The sequence below is a fragment of the Tachypleus tridentatus genome, chromosome 4, assembly GCF_004210375.1.
Source record: "Tachypleus tridentatus isolate NWPU-2018 chromosome 4, ASM421037v1, whole genome shotgun sequence".
NCBI classification, from domain to species: domain Eukaryota; kingdom Metazoa; phylum Arthropoda; class Merostomata; order Xiphosura; family Limulidae; genus Tachypleus; species Tachypleus tridentatus.
The window spans coordinates 12,542,840-12,561,857 of record NC_134828.1 but is presented as its reverse complement, the minus strand read 5'-3'; the positions used below and the strand labels follow the sequence as shown (position 1 = coordinate 12,561,857).

Here is a 19,018-nt window from a genome sequence, read left to right as displayed (position 1 = left end):
TTCAGAAGTGTGAGAGTGAAGAAAAGGATGGCGAACCGGAGACCAGTGGTGAAGTTGTGAAGGAACGGAGATATGACGATAGGTATCTAGATTTTGGTTTTACTTCGGTAGATGTCAATCATGAAGGGTGTCAACAGTGTGTATTATGTCTAAAAGTTTTGGTTCCAGAGTTCATGCTTCCAAGTGAACTAAAACGCCACACAGAGGCCAATCATCCTAACATAGCTAGTAAATCCTGTGATTATTTTACCAAAAAGTTAAAATAATTGAAAGAACAGAAAGGTACATTTTGAAACAAGCATAAATACCAAGCAATGCTTTGCTAGCATCCTACAAGGTGGCATATAGAGTCGTGAAATGTAAAAAGCCTCACATTATCACAAGAACTGATTGTACCGGCTGCAGTGAATATGGTGAACATTATGGTTGGTGAACCTGTGGAAAGACTGCTTTCAAAGGTGTTTTTATCCAACAATAGTATCAGTCATAGAATCCAACACATGGCTGAAGACCTCAACCATCAGCTAATTGAAAAATTAAAAGAAAAGGAATTCGGGTTACAGCTGGATGAGACGACGGATAGTAACAAGGATGTTCATTTGATTTGCTACACATGGTTCATGGATGGTGACAAAATTGTGGAAGACCTTCTCTTTTGTAAAAGTATCACTACAGGTACAAAGGTTCAAGACTTGTTTGAGATCCTTGACACTTGTGTGTGAAAACAACTTAGACTGGACTAAGTTTGTTTGTTTGTTTTTGAATTTCGCACAAAGCTACTCGAAGGCTATCTGTGCTAACCGTCCCTAATTTAGCAGTGTAAAACTAGAGGGAAGGCAGCTAGTCATCACCACCCACCGCCAACTCTTGGGCTACTCTTTTACCAACGAATAGTGGAATTGACCGTCACATTATAACGCCCCCACGGCTGGGATGGCGAGCATGTTTGGTGTGACGGGGATGCGAACCCGCGACCCTCAGATTACGAGTCGCACGCCTTAACACGCTTGACCATGCCAGGCCCGTGGCCTAAGTGCATTGGTGTCTGTACCAGTGGTGGTCGCTCTATATCCAACTGTTATGGAGGATTGCAGGCACTCATATGAAGCAAAGCTCTTGATGCACTGTGGACCCACTGTATAATCCACAGGGAAGTCCTTGTGTCGAAGCACCTGAGTCATCAACTGAACCTAGTCCTGGAAAGTGAGTTGAAAGGGGTGAACTTTAGAAAAGCTCGGCCATGGAAGGCGAGGTTTTTGAAAAAAAACTATGTGACGATATGGGTTCTGAGCACACATCTTAGTTGTACTACTGAAGCTTGCAATGGCTCCCCCGTGGGAATACTCTGTCCCGTGTGTTAGAATTACGACAGGAAGTCTACTCTTATCTCAAAGAAGAAGACGAATGTGCTAAAAACATCTTAGATAATGATTTTTTTTTGTCAAAATTAGCATATTTGTGTGATCTCTTAAAAAACTGGGTGCATTGAATCTCTCCCTGCAGGGAAGCAACACTTTTTAAAACTCGCAGAGAAGGTTTCAACCTTCAGATAAAAGTTACTACTATGGAGAAGAAAAATGATTGAAGATGGTGGCAAAGACTGTTGCAGCAGTTTGTTACATCATCCAATGAAGTTGATTTGACCTACAAACTAAACCTATTTTTGAGGAACACCTAACACAGCTCAGTGAGTGGTTTGAGAATTACTTTCCAGGAAATATGGAAATGGCTAAGGCTAAGGCTCCATCTGAATTTACCTCTGCAGAAGAAGAAAATCTTATTGAGCTGTCTTGTGGCAAGACTTTAAAAACAAAACTTGGCAGCATGGAACTATCCGAGTTTTGGATATCAGTAAAAGATGACTATCCACTGCTCAGTGTATTTTAATTACATTTGTGACGTCATATCTCTGCAAAGCTGGGTTTTTGACAATTACTGTGACAAAAAGCAAGTACTGCACTAAAATCAATGTGGAACAGGAAATGAGGCTGGTGGTGTCCAATCTGGTTCCAAGGTTTGAGAAGCTGTGCAGTAACCAACAGGTGCACACATCCAATTAGTAATTGTGGTTATTTAAAAATTAAATACAAATATTGTTTTTACTTTCAATTTACGTGTATTATTCTTTCAAACAGCTACTAAGTTGTTAGGACATAAATATTTATTAAGTATTAAGTTGTTTGGACCTAACTACTTAATAAACGGAACCGTTAGGTTTTTGTTTTGTTTTGTTTTTTTGCTTAGGGGCGCCGTGAACTGAGAAAATTTAGGATATGCTGGTTTACAGCGAAACTACCGTGGATGTAACTCTCAAAACATTTTAAGTGCAATTGCGTGCAATCTCAACAAGAGACGCGTTTAAGCCAATGACAAAAATAATATTTTAGAATGAAATTACTTATAGATTTGTAACCTGGTGTCCCATTCTTTTCAGGTAAAAGGTCATCAAGAAAAGGAACTGAAAGCCAAACATTTCATGCCACCATTAGTAAGTCTTAATTCATTTTATACCGTTTGTTATAAAACAATTGATTGTCGGAACGTACAAAACTATGGGGTGGGGGAAGCAGTAAAGGGGTAAAAATTGTTTAACAATTAATAAAACGCTTTAGAAATTATTCAATAGGGTCACATGATAACAAGTATTACACCGACCATACAAGCACGTACAGCAGAGAAACCTATAATATCTACAGCTTGTTACCACAGTTACAGTGTTTCACATACAGGGTGTTCGGAAAGTCACTGTGCACTTATATATTTATTAACAGACGTGTTTCAATATAGAATACAGGAGGTAAATATGAATGACAATTATAAGCGATGTTGAAAGTAACCCCCGTTGTCATCAATACAGGCTTGGATACTTCTTTTGTTTCTAAACACCGCTATCAGTTGCTGGCTTGAAATAGACTGAATGAATGTTGTTATCGCTGCTTTCAAGTCATCAATCTCGATACACTGCAGATTTTGCTGCTCCCCATAGATAAATGTCTGGTGGATTAAGATCTGGTGAGCGTGGGGGCTACACGTCTTTGGAAATAATGCGGTATCCAAAACATTCCTTTAATAACCGCAGAGATCTGTGGGCTGTAGCACTATCCTGTTGAAACCATGAGTAATTGATTTCATCACTTGTCATCTGACCAATGAAGGTGTGAAGAATCTCCGAACAATAGCGCTCGCTGTTTATTGTGTCCATAAAGAAAATAGGGCCAACAATTCGACGTCTGGAAATCGCAACCCACACACCAACCTTGAAATCATGTAGGGGTGTTTCGTGCAAACTGTGAGGACACAACCCACACACTAACCTTGAAATCATGTAGGGGTGTTTCGTGCAAACTGTGAGAACACAACCCACACACAAACCTTGAAATCATGTAGGGGTGTTTCGTGCAAACTGTGAGGACACAACCCACACACTAACCTTGAAATCATGTAGGGGTGTTTCGTGCAAACTGTGAGAACACAACCCACACACAAACCTTGAAATCATGTAGGGGTGTTTCGTGCAAATATGTGAATTATCGGATGACCACAATCTTGAATTTTGTGAATTAACGAAACCCGAGAGATGGAATCATGCTTCGTCGGTGAAAAAGATCACATCCAACACAGTAGCTGTATTCTCTTCGATAAATCGGTTAAACCATCTGCAATAACGTATTCATTTTTCATTATCAGTTGCTTCCAGTTCTTGTACCGCCATTATTTTGTATGGAAAGAGATTTAATTTCTTTCTGACGGCTTTATGAGCAGTTCCAAGACCAATATCATACTGCTGAGCTAACTTTCGTAACGATTTTGATGGACTGTCAAAAATATCCAACAGTTTCTCCTCCGATAGCTTTGCTGGCCTTCCACAGCGTTTGGGATCATCTACTGATCCTGTTTCCCGAAACTTATTAACAAGGTTACGAACTGCATTGCGATGTGGAACAGGTGTATCTGGGAATTTTTTAGCAAATAGCTGTCGCACAACATCTGTGTATCTACCACCTTCTCGGAACAAGTGTTCGACGAGCCATACACGTTCTTCGGTTGTTAAAACCATATTGGGATCAAAATCTGAAATATAATAACATATGATTACAAACCTGCACAGTGACTTTCCGAACACCCTGCATAACAAACAGAGCCCCACTTCCTATGTTATACAGAGCCCCACTTCCTATGTTATACAGAACCCCACTTCATAGCCTCTTTTTCCTCTTTAAAACTTGTAGCATTTTTATGTCAAAATATGCACGTTGTTTAATGACAATGAAATTGACTCCAAACTATTCATTAAAATCATGGTAATGCTCGAATATGTATCTGGTTAGGCTTAAGAAATAAACGTAATCACTGTGTGAATGATTTACAACTGAATAAGGTTTTACGTTATAAATATAGATCATCATGAGCTCCCTAAAGGTTTTCCAGTAAATGTAGAAGCTTATAAGGCTGAGAAAACACTGGGTTTTACTTCTGAGGTGGGCACAGCATAGACTCCCCGTCACATCAAACACGCTCGTCCTTTCAGCTGTGGGATAGTTATAATGTGACGGTCAGACCCACTGTTCATTGTTAAAAGTGTAGTTCAATATTTTGCAATGGATTGTGGTGTTATAATATGAGGGTGAGACCCACTGTTCGTTGTTAAAAAGTGTAGTCCAAGAATTGGCAATGGGTGGTGGTGTTGACTAGCTGCTAAATTACGGGTGGCAGGTGCAGATAGTCCTCCAAATAAAACAGTTTATAATCTTATATAGCACATTTATTTTGTTTCGCTTGTTATGAGGACAATATAATAATCTATTTACAGGAAATTGAGTGGATCATATTAAAACGATTTTAACTAGGCGCAATTCATTTGGTACTAACAGCCAACATCAAGTCACAATGTATTACAACTATATTTTGACTTTATTTGGCGTTACGTGTGTAATGTTATGTTATTGAAAATTTATTGCTTTAAGGATATGTAACAGCCCTATTCGATACAGAACATTCATACACTTATTTCAACAAATGCGTTCAAATGGATGATTTAGAATTCACAGATCAGGCAAATCCCTTGTATTTAATGCCATTAAAAAGAAACAAAGGGAAATGGATCAACTTGGGGTATTAGAACGATCTCGGGAAAGACCTACAATAAGTCGTACCCCAGACATGAAAAGAAAGTGCGGCGTCTTGTAATAGATAATAATCCAAAAATGCAAAGGTCATTGGCCAAAAGCCGTCCACGTACTGTAAATAACAGGACACAACATAATAAAAAAGAATCTACGTCTGGAAAAGCAGCACTGGTCGCAATCTGCTTCCATAACATATTTGTTAAACTATCAGATATTTTAAACAGTTAAAAAAAATGAAACGGTTATTCACGCTATTCCATATGAAAACATACCAGTAATGTAATTAGATGAAGTGCATAAGGATTTCTTTGTGATCCAACTGTTGAACTTGTCACTGGGAAACAGTTATCCATGCACACTAGATGCACTGCTGAAAGCACCAAGGAGAAAGGGCATGCTTCGGATGTAGACCCTGACAGGATCTACATTGAAAGAATTGCCAAGATGCATGTTCGTAAGATAATGCACAACTAGACGTGGTGACCTGAACTGTAACATCGTGGTGAGACCCCAAAGTCGTTTTAACATAATGTGCTCAACCTCTGCATAAGCTACGATCTTCTGGTTTTATTTGTTACAATATCTTTCTTTCCAGTTTTATAGCTTACGCTCATCTGGTTATGTTTGTTGCATAATATTGTTTCTTTAACCCTTTTTTAGCCATATTCTTTTTGGATCCATTTAACACATAAAATAATTATTACATGTGTTTACGTCATGTTTTCATTTCTTACTTGTAATCGTTCTTATTATTTCTGATTTTTCCTGTTTTTGTATTATCAGTTTAACGGGTTAAATCGCTTACGAAAGTAACGAAATGTGAAATAATATAGTTCGTTTTATTTTTCAGGGTAGTGAATACGTCTTAGGAATTTATCATTTAGGAACTTGGAATGTGTTTCTGTCGTTCATAATTCAGTAGGAAATTAATAATAATAATACGTTTTGATAACTGAAAACTGTCTAGATTTGCGGTTAAAAGTATCGTTTGACAATAAAATCACCGGTGTCCAGAGTAAACAGATCTTATCCATAAACAGTTAGATGTTTTTTACATCTACTCTGTTTCTTGTATCATCTTGTATTACACAGCCAATTTAAGTGCACATTCGTGAGTAACTGTTTGAGATTGTCTAAAGAGTTATGGACTGTTTAGTTTGTTTCTCATACAGAGGCGGGAAGGGAGTGAGGTTGAGTAAACGAAGAGCGGAATGCTGATTAAAGATCATTGACCTCTCCCACAAAGTATCAGTAATTATGAATTTCTTGTTTAAAATGTTTCACTTTTACAAGTGTGAAACTTGATGCTTACGTTAATACTAAATATATATATATATATATATATATATTGGTGAAAATACTAATAAAACTAATAAATATACCTTCCACGTGTTAAACTTCAATCTTTGAAGGCCCAGGAACCTGAGATTTACCTGAAGGAATGTTCATTGGTTGGGTCCAGCTGGTCACAAGGAGAAGACAGTGGTGTTGAAGAGGTAGTGGAGAAAAGTAGCCTAAAATCCAAAGAAAGCACAGGTATTTGTTTATAACTGATACTACAAGTTTACATCAGGAAGTAATATTTAGGTTATCACATCCAGGTTAGAGGAATATAAGTAACCCAGCTCTTAACAGGAAGTAGCTTTCAGTAGTTACGGTCTACTAGTGGACATTATTATCCAGTAGTTACAGTTTACTAGTGGACATTATTATCCAGTAGTTACAGTCTACTAGTGGACATTAGTATCCAGTAGTTACAGTCTACTAGTGGACATTATTATCCAGCAGTTACAGTTTACTAGTGGACATTATTATCCAGTAGTTACAGTCTACTAGTGGACATTAGTATCCAGTAGTTACGGTCTACTAGTGGACATTATTATCCAGCAGTTACAGTTTACTAGTGGACATTATTATCCAGTAGTTACAGTTTACTAGTGGACATTATTATCCAGTAGTTACAGTTTACTAGTGGACATTATTATCCAGTAGTTACAGTTTACTAGTGGACATTATTATCCAGTAGTTACAGTTTACTAGTGGACATTATTATCCAGTAGTTACAGTTTACTAGTGGACATTATTATCCAGTAGTTACAGTTTACTAGTGGACATTATTATCCAGTAGTTACAGTTTACTAGTGGACATTATTATCCAGTAGTTACAGTTTACTAGTGGACATTATTATCCAGTAGTTACGGTCTACTAGTGGACATTATTATCCAGTAGTTATAGTCCACTAGTGTACATTGTTAGTTACAGGATAATGGTTCCATGAAAGTCTACTAATCTACATTGTTATTCAGTAGTTACAGGATAGTGCTTCCATGTAAGTCCACATCTGCTATGTCAGTTGAAGCACATGTTTATTTAATATGCATATTAACATGGTTAGAGCTACAATATACATTTGGATATTTGTTGCTATTAATACACATTTTTTGTCTGATTTTTTTTAAAGCTACTACATCCTTCGGTAGTCAAGAGATCTGTGAGAACGAAGGAGCACCTTCTAACCCCAATATTTCTATATCGTCGAAAATTGAAAAAGCGGGGAAACTTGGCAGTTACGTTAGCAATAACATTGCTATGGATGCAAAAGTTCCAGGAAACATGAGAAATCATCCGGTAGTCGATGACGAAAGAACTGAGATGCTTGAGTCTAGCGACAGTTCAGTGGAGACTGAAGATGGCAAGTTAGAAAGCAAACGGTATTTAGTTATTTTGTCAAAACGTTTCACTTATATATATATATTTTAATTGTTTTACCAAGAAATCATATGTTGAAAACTGGATTTAGAAAATAGGGCAACTATACTATATTTTAATGAAATGAAATGTTGCTATGTAAACAAGGGAATATAAAAAGTAACTCTTTGTCACGTCTGTGTATGATATGTGTGTTAAGTATTTCCATAAATCCCCTTAGCAAGAGACAAAAGTGGGTGAATCACCAAATGGAAGAGCGAGGGATTTTGAACAAGAGACGGAAGGATAAGGGACATTACTTTGAAGAAAGGAAAGAAGACGAAGACACAGATTTTGAAGAGACGGAAGAAAGTAAAATGTTTGATAATGAAGAAGGAAAACATAAAAAATATGAACAATCAAATGTGGTTTCTACCAATGGTGGAATAAATATTATTTTGAAACCTCGATCAAGAAAACAAATCACCTCTTCCAGCGGAAAAGAAATGTCAAAAATTATCAAGCCTGTGGGGGTGGGGTGTGACCCTAATGAAAATAAAACGATTACAGCGGAAAATAGAACTTTGATGCCACGTCAACAAACGAAAGCTTTTGATGAAAGTAAAAAAGAACAAGATAGAATGGTCAATCATAACATTGTGGTCAAATTTCCCAACGAACATCCCATGACCCAAAGTAAAGACAAATCATTTGTAAATAATAAAGAAGATGAGCATTCAACTGATAAGAATAGTATTACCCTCCTTGATGATGACGAAAATTTTGATCCAGATTACGATATTGGTAAGATCATTCAATATAATACTTTGGAAAAAACGGATCTCGATGTGAATGGTGGAATATTTGGGTTTGAGAAACATGTTTTGGTGTGGGATGAAACTGAATCTGGTATTGGAGGAACCCAGAAAGAGAGTCGTAACATACTTGCATCTAAAGATGATGGGATTGAAACTGATGGAAATAATGGGATAAATAGTGGAGTTGATGGATCTGAAACAGTTGTGACTAGGTTTCAGGAAGAACAGCTTGAAAATACTACTTCAGGAAGAAGACACCACGACCACCTTCAATACGGTGAAAAGAAGTGAAAGCTGAATATTGTGAAAAACATCTGGAGAAAAAACGCAAAAGCTCTAAAGGTACAGACGCACGAATCTGTTTGGATTTTGGGCGATAAGTATTGTGACAATGAAATGGCGAGATATATTAGAAGGAACATGGCGACAGAAGCAAAAGCAGAGGAATATAACAATCTTACAAAAAGCAGAGAAGAAGTTTCAGATAATGAAAGTAATAACAGAAAACACGGAATTGTGGAATTTATAAATATTATTAGAGAATGTCAAAAATATTGTGATACAGATGATAACTCCGAGGAAAGTTATTTATACCAGCTTGAAGATGAGGAAAAGAGAAAGGTAGATAAATACGAAAAAAATATCTGTTTAGGCAAAACGTTTGAGCTCGGTGGGAATAAGAGTCATCAGAATCGATTAAAAATTGAAGTGTGTGTCAAAGAACTCGATGAAACAACAACACAAACAGAAAGTGCAGCATCAAACACCGATATTAATGATTTAATTACTAACAAACATTATACAACTGGTAGTGATAAGATGGCTAGAGACATCAGGAAAAGTATTATTTTTGATAGATCTGAAGCTTCACTAGGAGAGAATGAAAGCGAAATTGGCAGTGGATTAGAACCTGTAAAAGAAATAAGTAAAACTTCATTTAGCTACAAACCTCTAAATGCAAAAATAACAGTTAAAAGTGGCTTGAAAAGTGAACTAAAAACTAGAAATGGGTCTACCCCAAGGTTGTTGGGTAAGGAATCAGAAAATAAAAAAGTGAAAGTTCAAAGTGGTTGGAATTATGTGCCAAAAGTGACCGGAAAGGAAGGAGAGTTTAGCAATAAACCAGAAACTGCAAAAAGAACTTTTCAAAGTAGTTTGAATAACAGGTTAAAAGTTATAAAGGATTCTGGTGAAGGTAAGTTTGATGATGGATCAAAAAGTAGTAAGGGGACATTTAAATGTGGTTTAGATGGTAAAGTAGAGGTTACACGAATGGATAATAAGTTAGAAGTTACAGAAGGCAAGTTTGGTGTCAAATCAAAATCTAAAAAAGAAGCAATTCAAAGTAGTTTGGATGATGCATTGGAAACTATAAAAGGATCAGTCCAAAATAAGTTAGAAGCAAAGATGCTTTCTCAACATGGGTTTAGTGATGGATCAGAAACTAAAAACGAAATCACCCAAATTAGTTTGAGTAACTCGGAGAAGAGATTACAAAATACAACAAACTCTAGCAAAGGGTTGTTTGTAGATGAATTAAAAATTACAAGAGGAACTAATCGAAGCAGTTTGGACGGTGGATTAGAGCCTACAATTGAAGGCGAGTATGGTGACAAACCAAAAACCACAAAATTAACAGTTCAAAATGATTTAGATGATGAGATAGGAACTACAAGATCTTCGGACGGTCGGTTTGGTGACAGATCAGAAGCTACAGAAACGAAAGTTCAAAATGATTTGGATGGTGAGCTAGAAATTACCAGACGTATGGCAGAAGAGTCTGGCAATAAACTAGAAAAAACCACAAGAGGAACTATCCAAAATCGTTTGAATAATAGGATAAAAATTACAATGAATTCTGATGAAGTAAGGTTTGATGAGAGAATAGAAAATGAAAAAGGAATACTCCAAAGTAGTTTGGATCATGAATTAGAAAACACAAAAGACCCTAGCAAAGGTTTGTTTGGAAATGGATCGGAAACCGCAAGAGGAGCAATTCAGAGTAAATTTGATGATGGGTTAAAACCTACAGATAAAAGCGAGTTCAATAACAAAATACAAACTACGAAATTAGCAGTCCAAAGGGGTTTAGACGAGGAGTTAAAATCTGAGAAATATTCTGGAGGTGGGTTTGGTTGTGGATTAGAAGTGACGGAAGGAATAGTTCCAAGTGTCTTAGACCATGGATTACAAGTTGCAACAGATCCAAGTGAACGATTGATTAGAGATGGGGCAGAATCTACGGGAGAAACAGTTCAAAGTCGTTTGTATGATAAGTTAAAAGACACAAGATACCCCAGTGAGAGCAGGTTTAATGATAGCTTAGAAACAACAAAAGGAGCATTTCAAAATAATTTGTATAATGGGCTACAATATGCAAAATATATAGGTGAAGATGGGTTTGGTGATGGATCAGAAACAGAAAAAGAAACAGTTAAAGGTCATATGGATATTAAATTAGAAACTAAAAATAATGTTCGTGAAGGTAGGTTTGATGACAGATCAAAAGCAACGAAATTGTCTGTTGAAAATTATTTGGTTGATGAATTAGGAGCTACTGGAGTCTTTCGTGAAAACAACTTTGATGATAAACTAGAAAATACAAAAAGAGCTATTGAAACATTTTTGGATGATGAATTACAGATCCACAGAGAGACAGGAGAAGGATTAAAAACTGTAAAAGGAAAAGTTCAAAATTATTTAGATAATGGGTGTTTAACTACAAATGACTTTAGTGAATGGATGTATGATGACGAATCAGAAAATGCAGAACGAACAGTTCAAAGTTGTTTGGATGATAAATTAGGAGATCCAAAGTATGCCAACGAAGACAAGTTTGATTGTGGCTCAAAAATAACTGTAAATAACGACTTGGATAATAAGTTAGAAGTTACAGAAGGCAAGTTTGGTGGTAAATTCAAAACTACAAAAAGAACAGTTCCAAGAGGCTTAAAAGATGAATTAAAAATTATGAGAGATACTTCAAAAGTAATAGTTCAAAGTGGTTTGGATGATGAATTGAATATTACAAGACACCATAGTGAAAGATGGGCTGACGATAAATTACAAAACGATAAAAGAGCGTTTCAAAATGTTTCGAATGTTGGGTTGAAAACTACAAGTTACTCAAGTGAAAATGTAAAATGTGAACCTGTAAAAGAAACAGTTCAAAGTTGTTTAGATAATATATTAGAAGTTACAAAAGGTGCTGGTGAAAGTACGTTTAATGATAGATCAAAAACTAAGAAAAGAACTAATAATATTGATTTGAATGATAAGTTAGAAATCACAAGAACCCGTAGTGAAGAAAAGTTTGGTGAGGAATTAGAAACTACAAAAGAAGCTCAATGCGGTTTTAATGATGAATCAAAAACTATGAGGGAAACTGGAAAAGATTTAGAAAGCATAAGAGGAGTAGCTCAAAGTAATTTGCAAGAAGAGTTAAAATTTACAAAAGAGGATAATAAATGGTTCTACAGTGATGAGTCGAAAACTCCAAAATTAACAGTTCAAAGAGATTTTAACCGTGAGTTACAAACTGTAAGAGATTCTGATATGAATAGGGTTTGTGGTGGATCGGAAACTCTGAAAGAAACAAATCAAAATGCTTTGTATGATGGTTTAAAAACTACGAGGAACCCAAGTAAGTGGCTGCATGGTAATGAATCGGAAAATATAAAGATAACAGTCCAAAGTGGTTTGTCTCATGGGTTCCAACATACAAGTCCCATTAGTCAAGATCGTATTAGTGATGGATCAAAAACTACAAATGGTATAGTTATAATTGGTTTAAACGATAAATCAGAACCTACGAGACAAGACATGTTCGATAATAAATCGCAGAAAATAAAAAGACCATTTCCCATGACTTTTGTTTGTGAGTTAGAAGCTCCAAGAGATCCTAGTGACGATGACTCAGAAGCCACAAAAGAACCAATTCCGTTTGGTTTAGATAATGAAGTAAAAGTTCTTAAAGATTCTGATGAAAACAAGATTGGTGATAAATTACAAACTGCAAAAGGGCCAGTTCTAAGTGATTTAGATAATGAGATAAAACATGCTAAAGACCCCAGTAAAGAAAAGTTTGGTGATAAACCAAAAACCATAAAAAGAGAAGTTTCAACTGGTTTGGATAATGAAATAAAAGCTGCTAAAGGTCCTGCTAAAGACAAGTTTGGTGATAAATTAGAAACCATAAAAGGAGAAAGCCCAAGTCGTTTAGATAGTGAGATAAAAGCTGCTAAAGGTCCTGCTAAAGACAAGTTTGGTGATAAATTAGAAATCACAAAAGGACAAAGCTTAAGTCGTTTAGGTAATGACATAAAACCTGCTAAAGACCCCAGTAAATACAAGTTTAGTGATAAATCAAAAACTACAAAAACAGAAGTTTCACGTAATTTATATAAGAAAATAAAAGCTGCTAAATATCCCAGTAAAATCAAGTTTGGTTTTAAATCACAAACCAGAAAAAAAACGCATTCAAGTGATTTGCATAATGAGATAACAGCTGATAAAGACAAGTTTGGTTATAAATTAGAAACAACAAAAGGAGAAAGCCCAAGTCGTTTAGATAGTGAGATAAAAGCTGCTAAAAACCACAGTGAAAACAAGTTTGATGTTAAGTTAAAAACCACAAAAAGAGCAGAATCAAGTGATTTAGATAATAAGATAAAAGATACTAAAGGCTTTGCTAAAGACATGTTTGGTGATAAATCAGAATCCAGAAAAGATGAATGTCCAAATGAGTTGGATAATGAGATAAAAGTTGTTAAAGATACCAGTAAATACAAGTTTAGTGTTAATTCAAAAACTACAAAAAGAGCAGTTTCAAGTGATTTAAATAATGAGGTAAAAGTTATTGAAGGCCCTGCCAAAGAAACGTTTCGTGATAAATTAGAAACCATAAAAGGAGAAAGCCCAAGTTGTTTGGATAATGAGATAATAGCTGCTAAAGGCTCTGATAAAGACAAATTTAGTGATAAATCAGAACCCACAAAAGAAGAGACTCCAAGTGGTTTGGATAATGAGATAAAAGCAGCTAGAGGCTCTGCTAAAGACAAGATTGTTGATAAATCAGAACTCACAAAAGAAAAGAGTCCAAGTTGTTTGGATAATGAGATAATAGCTGCTAAAGGCTCTGATAAAGACAAATTTAGTGATAAATCAGAACCCACAAAAGAAGAGACTCCAAGTGGTTTGGATAATGAGATAAAAGCAGCTAGAGGCTCTGCTAAAGACAAGATTGTTGATAAATCAGAACTCACAAAAGAAAAGAGTCCAAGTGGTTTGGAAAATGAGATAAAAGCTGCTAAAGACAAGATTGGTGATAAATCAGAACTCACAAAAAAAGAGAGTCCAAGTTATTTAGATAATGAGAGAAAAACTGTTAAAGACAAGTTTGCTGGGAAATTAGAACTCATAAAAGATAAAAGCCCGAGTGATTTGGATAATGAGATAAAAGCTGCTAAAGACCACAGAAAAGAGAAGTTGAATAATAAGTCAAAAACCACCAAAAAAGCAGTATCAAAAGATTTGGATAATGAGATGAAAGCTGCTAAAGGCTCTGCTAAAGGCACGTTTGGTGATAAATCAGAATCCAGAAAAGATGAATGTCCAAATGAGTTGGATAATGAGATAATAGCTGCTAAAGGCTCTGCTAAAGACAAGATTGGTGATAAATCAGAACCCACAAAAGAAGAGACTCCAAGTGGTTTGGATAATAAGATAAAAGCAGCTAGAGGCTCTGTTAAAGACAAATTTGATGATAAATCAGAACTCACAAAAGATGAAAGCCAAAGTGGTTTGGAAAATGAGATAAAAGCTGCTGAAGACAAGTTTGGTGATAAATCAGAACCCACAAAAGAAGAGACTCAAGTGGTTTGGATAATAAGATAAAAGCAGCTAGAGGCTCTGTTAAAGACAAATTTGATGATAAATCAGAACTCACAAAAGATGAAAGCCAAAGTGGTTTGGAAAATGAGATAAAAGCTGCTGAAGACAAGTTTGGTGATAAATCAGAACCCACAAAAGAGAGAGACTCCAAGTGGTTTGGATAATAAGATAAAAGCAGCTAGAGGCTCTGTTAAAGACAAATTTGATGATAAATCAGAACTCACAAAAGATGAAAGCCAAAGTGGTTTGGAAAATGAGATAAAAGCTGCTGAAGACAAGTTTGGTGATAAATCAGAACCCACAAAAGAAGAGACTCCAAGTGGTTTGGATAATAAGATAAAAGCAGCTAGAGGCTCTGTTAAAGACAAATTTGATGATAAATCAGAACTCACAAAAGATGAAAGCCAAAGTGGTTTGGAAAATGAGATAAAAGCTGCTGAAGACAAGTTTGGTGATAAATCAGAACCCACAAAAGAAGAGACTCCAAGTGGTTTGGATAATAAGATAAAAGCAGCTAGAGGCTCTGTTAAAGACAAATTTGATGATAAATCAGAACTCACAAAAGATGAAAGACAAAGTGGTTTGGAAAATGAGATAAAAGCTGCTGAAGACAAGTTTGGTGATAAATCAGAACCCACAAAAGAAGAGACCCAAGTGGTTTGGATAATAAGATAAAAGCAGCTAGAGGCTCTGTTAAAGACAAATTTGATGATAAATCAGAACTCACAAAAGATGAAAGACAAAGTGGTTTGGAAAATGAGATAAAAGCTGCTGAAGACAAGTTTGGTGATAAATCAGAACCCACAAAAAAAGAGAGTCCAAGTTATTTAGATAATGAGAGAAAAACTGTTAAAGACAAGTTTGCTGGAAAATTAGAACTCACAAAAGATAAAAGCCCGAGTGATTTGGATAATGAGATAAAAGCTGCTAAAGACCACAGAAAAGAGAAGTTGAATAATAAGTCAAAAACCACCAAAAAAGCAGTATCAAAAGATTTGGATAATGAGATAAAATCGTCTAAAGATACGACTAAAGACAAGTTTAGTTTTAAATCAAGAACCACAAAAAGAGCAGTTTCTAGCGATTTGGATAATGAGATAAAAGGTACTAAAGGCCCTGCTAAAGAAAAGTTTAGTTTTAAATCAAGAACCACAAAAAGAGCAGTTTCTAGCGATTTGGATAATGAGATAAAAGGTACTAAAGGCCCTGCTAAAGAAAAGGTTGGTGATAAATTAGGAACCGTAAAAGGAGAAATTCCAAGTTTAGATAATGAGACAAAAGCTGTTAAAGATAAGTTTAGCTATACATTAGAAACCACAAAAGGAGAAATCCCAAGTGATATGGACAATGAGATAAAAGAAGCCAAAGGCTCTGTTGAAGACACATTTGGTGATAAATCAGAATCCAGCAAAGATGAAAGTCCAAGTGGATTGGATAATGGGATAAAATCTACTAAAGATACAAGTAAAGAGAATCTTAATGTAAAATCAAAAACCGCAAAAAGAGCAATTTCAAGTGATTTAGATAATGTAGTAAAAGCTACTAATGGCCCTGCTAAAGAAACTTTTGGGGATAAATTAGAAACCACAAAAGTAGAAAGCCCAAGTGATTTGGATAATGAGATAAAAACTGGCAAAGAAAATTTTGAAGATAAATTAAAAATCACAAAAGGAGGACGTCCACGAGGTTTGGATAATGAGATAAAGGCTGCTAAAGATACCAGTAAATATAAGTTTAGTGTTAAATCAAAAACCACAAAAAGAGCAGTTTCAAGTGATTTAGATAATGTGGTAAAGCTGCTAAAGACCACAGTGAAGACAAGTTTGATGTTGAGTCAGAACCCACAAAAAGAGCAGTATCAAGTGATTTGGATAGTGAGATAAAAGCTGCTAAAGGCTTTGCTAAAGACAAGTTTGGTGATAAATCAGAAACCATAACAGGAGAAAGCTCAAGAGGTTTGGATAATGAGATGAAAGCGTCTAAAGGCTCTACTGAAGACACGTTAGATGATGAATTAGAATCCAGAAAAGACAAAAGTCCATATGGGTTGGGTAACGAGATAAAGGCTGCTAAAGATACCAGTAAATACAAGTTTAGTGTTAACTCAAAAACCACAAAAGGAGCAGTTTCAAGTGATTTAGATAATGTGGTAAAAGCTGCTAAAGACCACAGTGAAGACAAGTTTGATGTTGAGTCAGAACCCACAAAAAGAGCAGTATCAAGTGATTTGGATAGTGAGATAAAAGCTGCTAAAGGCTTTGCTAAAGACAAGTTTGGTGATAAATCAGAAACCATAACAGGAGAAAGCTCAAGAGGTTTGGATAATGAGATGAAAGCGTCTAAAGGCTTTACTGAAGACACGTTAGATGATGAATTAGAATCCAGAAAAGACAAAAGTCCATATGGGTTGGGTAACGAGATAAAGGCTGCTAAAGATACCAGTAAATACAAGTTTAGTGTTAACTCAAAAACCACAAAAGGAGCAGTTTCAAGTGATTTAGATAATGTGGTAAAAGCTGCTAAAGGCCTCAGTGAAGACAAGTTTGATGTTGAGTCAGAACCCACAAAAAGAGCAGAATCAAGTGATTTGGATAGTGAGATAAAAGCTGTTAAAGGCTTTGCTAAAGACAAGTTTGGTGATAAATCAGAAACCATAGAAGGAGAAAGCTCAAGAGATTTGGATAATGAGATAATAGCTGCTCGAGGCTTTGCTAAAGACGAGTTTGGTGACAAATCAGAACCCACAAAAGATGAAAGCCAAATTGGTTTGGAAAATGAGAAAAATGCTGTTGAAGACAAGTTTGGTGATAAATCAGAAACCATAACAGGAGAAAATTCAAGTGGTTTAGACAACGAGATAAAAGCTACTAAAGGTACGAGTAAAGACAAGTTTAGTTTTAAATCAAGAACCACAAAAAGAGCAGTTTCATGTAGTTTGGATAATGAGATAATATTTGCTAAAGAAAAATTTGATAATAAAAGAGAAATCCTAAAAGGAGAAATCTCAAGTGATTTGGATAATGAGATAAAAGCTACTAAGAGCAAATTTGGGGATAACTTGGAAACCACAAAAGGAGAAAGTTCAAATGGTTTTGATAAGGAGATAAAGGCTGCTAAAGACCCTACTGAAGACAAATATAGTTATAAATCAGAAAACATAAATAGATCAATTCCAAGAGGTTTGTATAATAAGATAAAAATAGATGAATACTCTGACGAAGAAAGGTTTGATGATAATTCAAAAACCATAAAAGAAACAAACCTAAGTGGTTTTGGTAAGGAATTAGAGGATACAAAAAACATTGGTGAAGACAACTTTGCTAATCAATCGGAAACTACGAAAACATCGATTTGTATTAATTTGAAATCTAGCAAGGAAGCTACAGTAGAATCTGGTGTTGACAGAATGCATAATAAATCCGAAATCAGAACCACGAAAGTAATAGTTGAAAGTAGCTTGAATGATGAATTAGAATCTATAAAAGATCCTAACAAAGACGGGTTTGGCGATAATGTTGAAACCACAAAAAGATTGATTCAAAATTATTTTGATAATACATTAGAAAATTATACATTAGAAGTGACAAGAGACACTAGTGAAGGAAAGTGTGGTGACAACTCAGAAGTTATGAAAGAAGCAGTTCAAAGTGGTTTAGATCATAACTCAAAAGCTACAAAAGGCCCTGTTAAAGGATTAGAAATTGCAAAATGGGCTTCTCAAAGTTACTTAAATCAGAAATTTGAAGATACAAGAGAATTAGAAACAGGTATATTTATACTTAGATCAGAGACCACAAGAGAAACCGTTCAAAGTGGTTTAGACGACGAATTAAAAGTTACAAGAGACCCTGATAAAGGAGAATTTGGTAGTAGATTAGAAACTACAAATAGGGTAATGGGAAATGATTTGGGTGGTTTACGAAATGCTAGAGATTCTGTTGAAAAATTAGAAACTTCAAAATGGAGATTTAAAACCTTTCTGAAAGATAGGTCGGAAATTACAAAAACTCCTAGCGACGGTGTGTTTATTCATGAATCAAAAGTTCCAAAAGAAAAAGCTAAAGGTCCTTTGTATAATGAGCTGAAAGCTACAAAAGACCCTTCATGGTTATATAGTGACGAAAAAGAATGCTCAATAGAAATAATTCAAAGTGGTTTGGATTGTGGGTTAGAATTTATAAAAGACCCTACTAAACGTTTATATGGTGATGGAGAAGAAATTGTAAAAGGAACTTTTCAAAGTGGGTTCGAAGCTTCAAAGAATCCAGATGATTATCGGTTTAGTAATATGTCTGAAACCGCCAAACTAACCGTTCAAAGTAATTTAAATTCTGAGTTAACAGGTATAAGATTCGCCAGTACAGACACGTTTGATACTGGATTAGAAATTGCGAAAGCCGCTGCTACAAATGGCTTAGGTGGTGTATTAAAGGTTACAAGAGATTCTTGTGAAGGAGGAATTGAGAATAAATATGAATCTATAAAAAGTACAT

The 19,018-nt window shown here is 35.4% G+C and overlaps 1 protein-coding gene across 1 annotated transcript; it reads left to right on the top strand.

Moving 5' to 3' along the window:
• The first annotated feature begins 8,981 nt into the window (after positions 1-8,981).
• On the top strand, positions 8,982-18,977 carry LOC143250024 (uncharacterized). Its single transcript, XM_076500660.1, has 5 exons — positions 8,982-14,510; positions 14,652-15,144; positions 15,246-16,247; positions 16,331-18,844; positions 18,958-18,977. The coding sequence occupies exons 1-5, from the start codon at positions 9,030-9,032 to the stop codon at positions 18,975-18,977; spliced, it is 9,510 nt and encodes a 3,169-aa protein (XP_076356775.1). The 5' UTR covers positions 8,982-9,029.
• Positions 18,978-19,018: the final 41 nt, after the last annotated feature.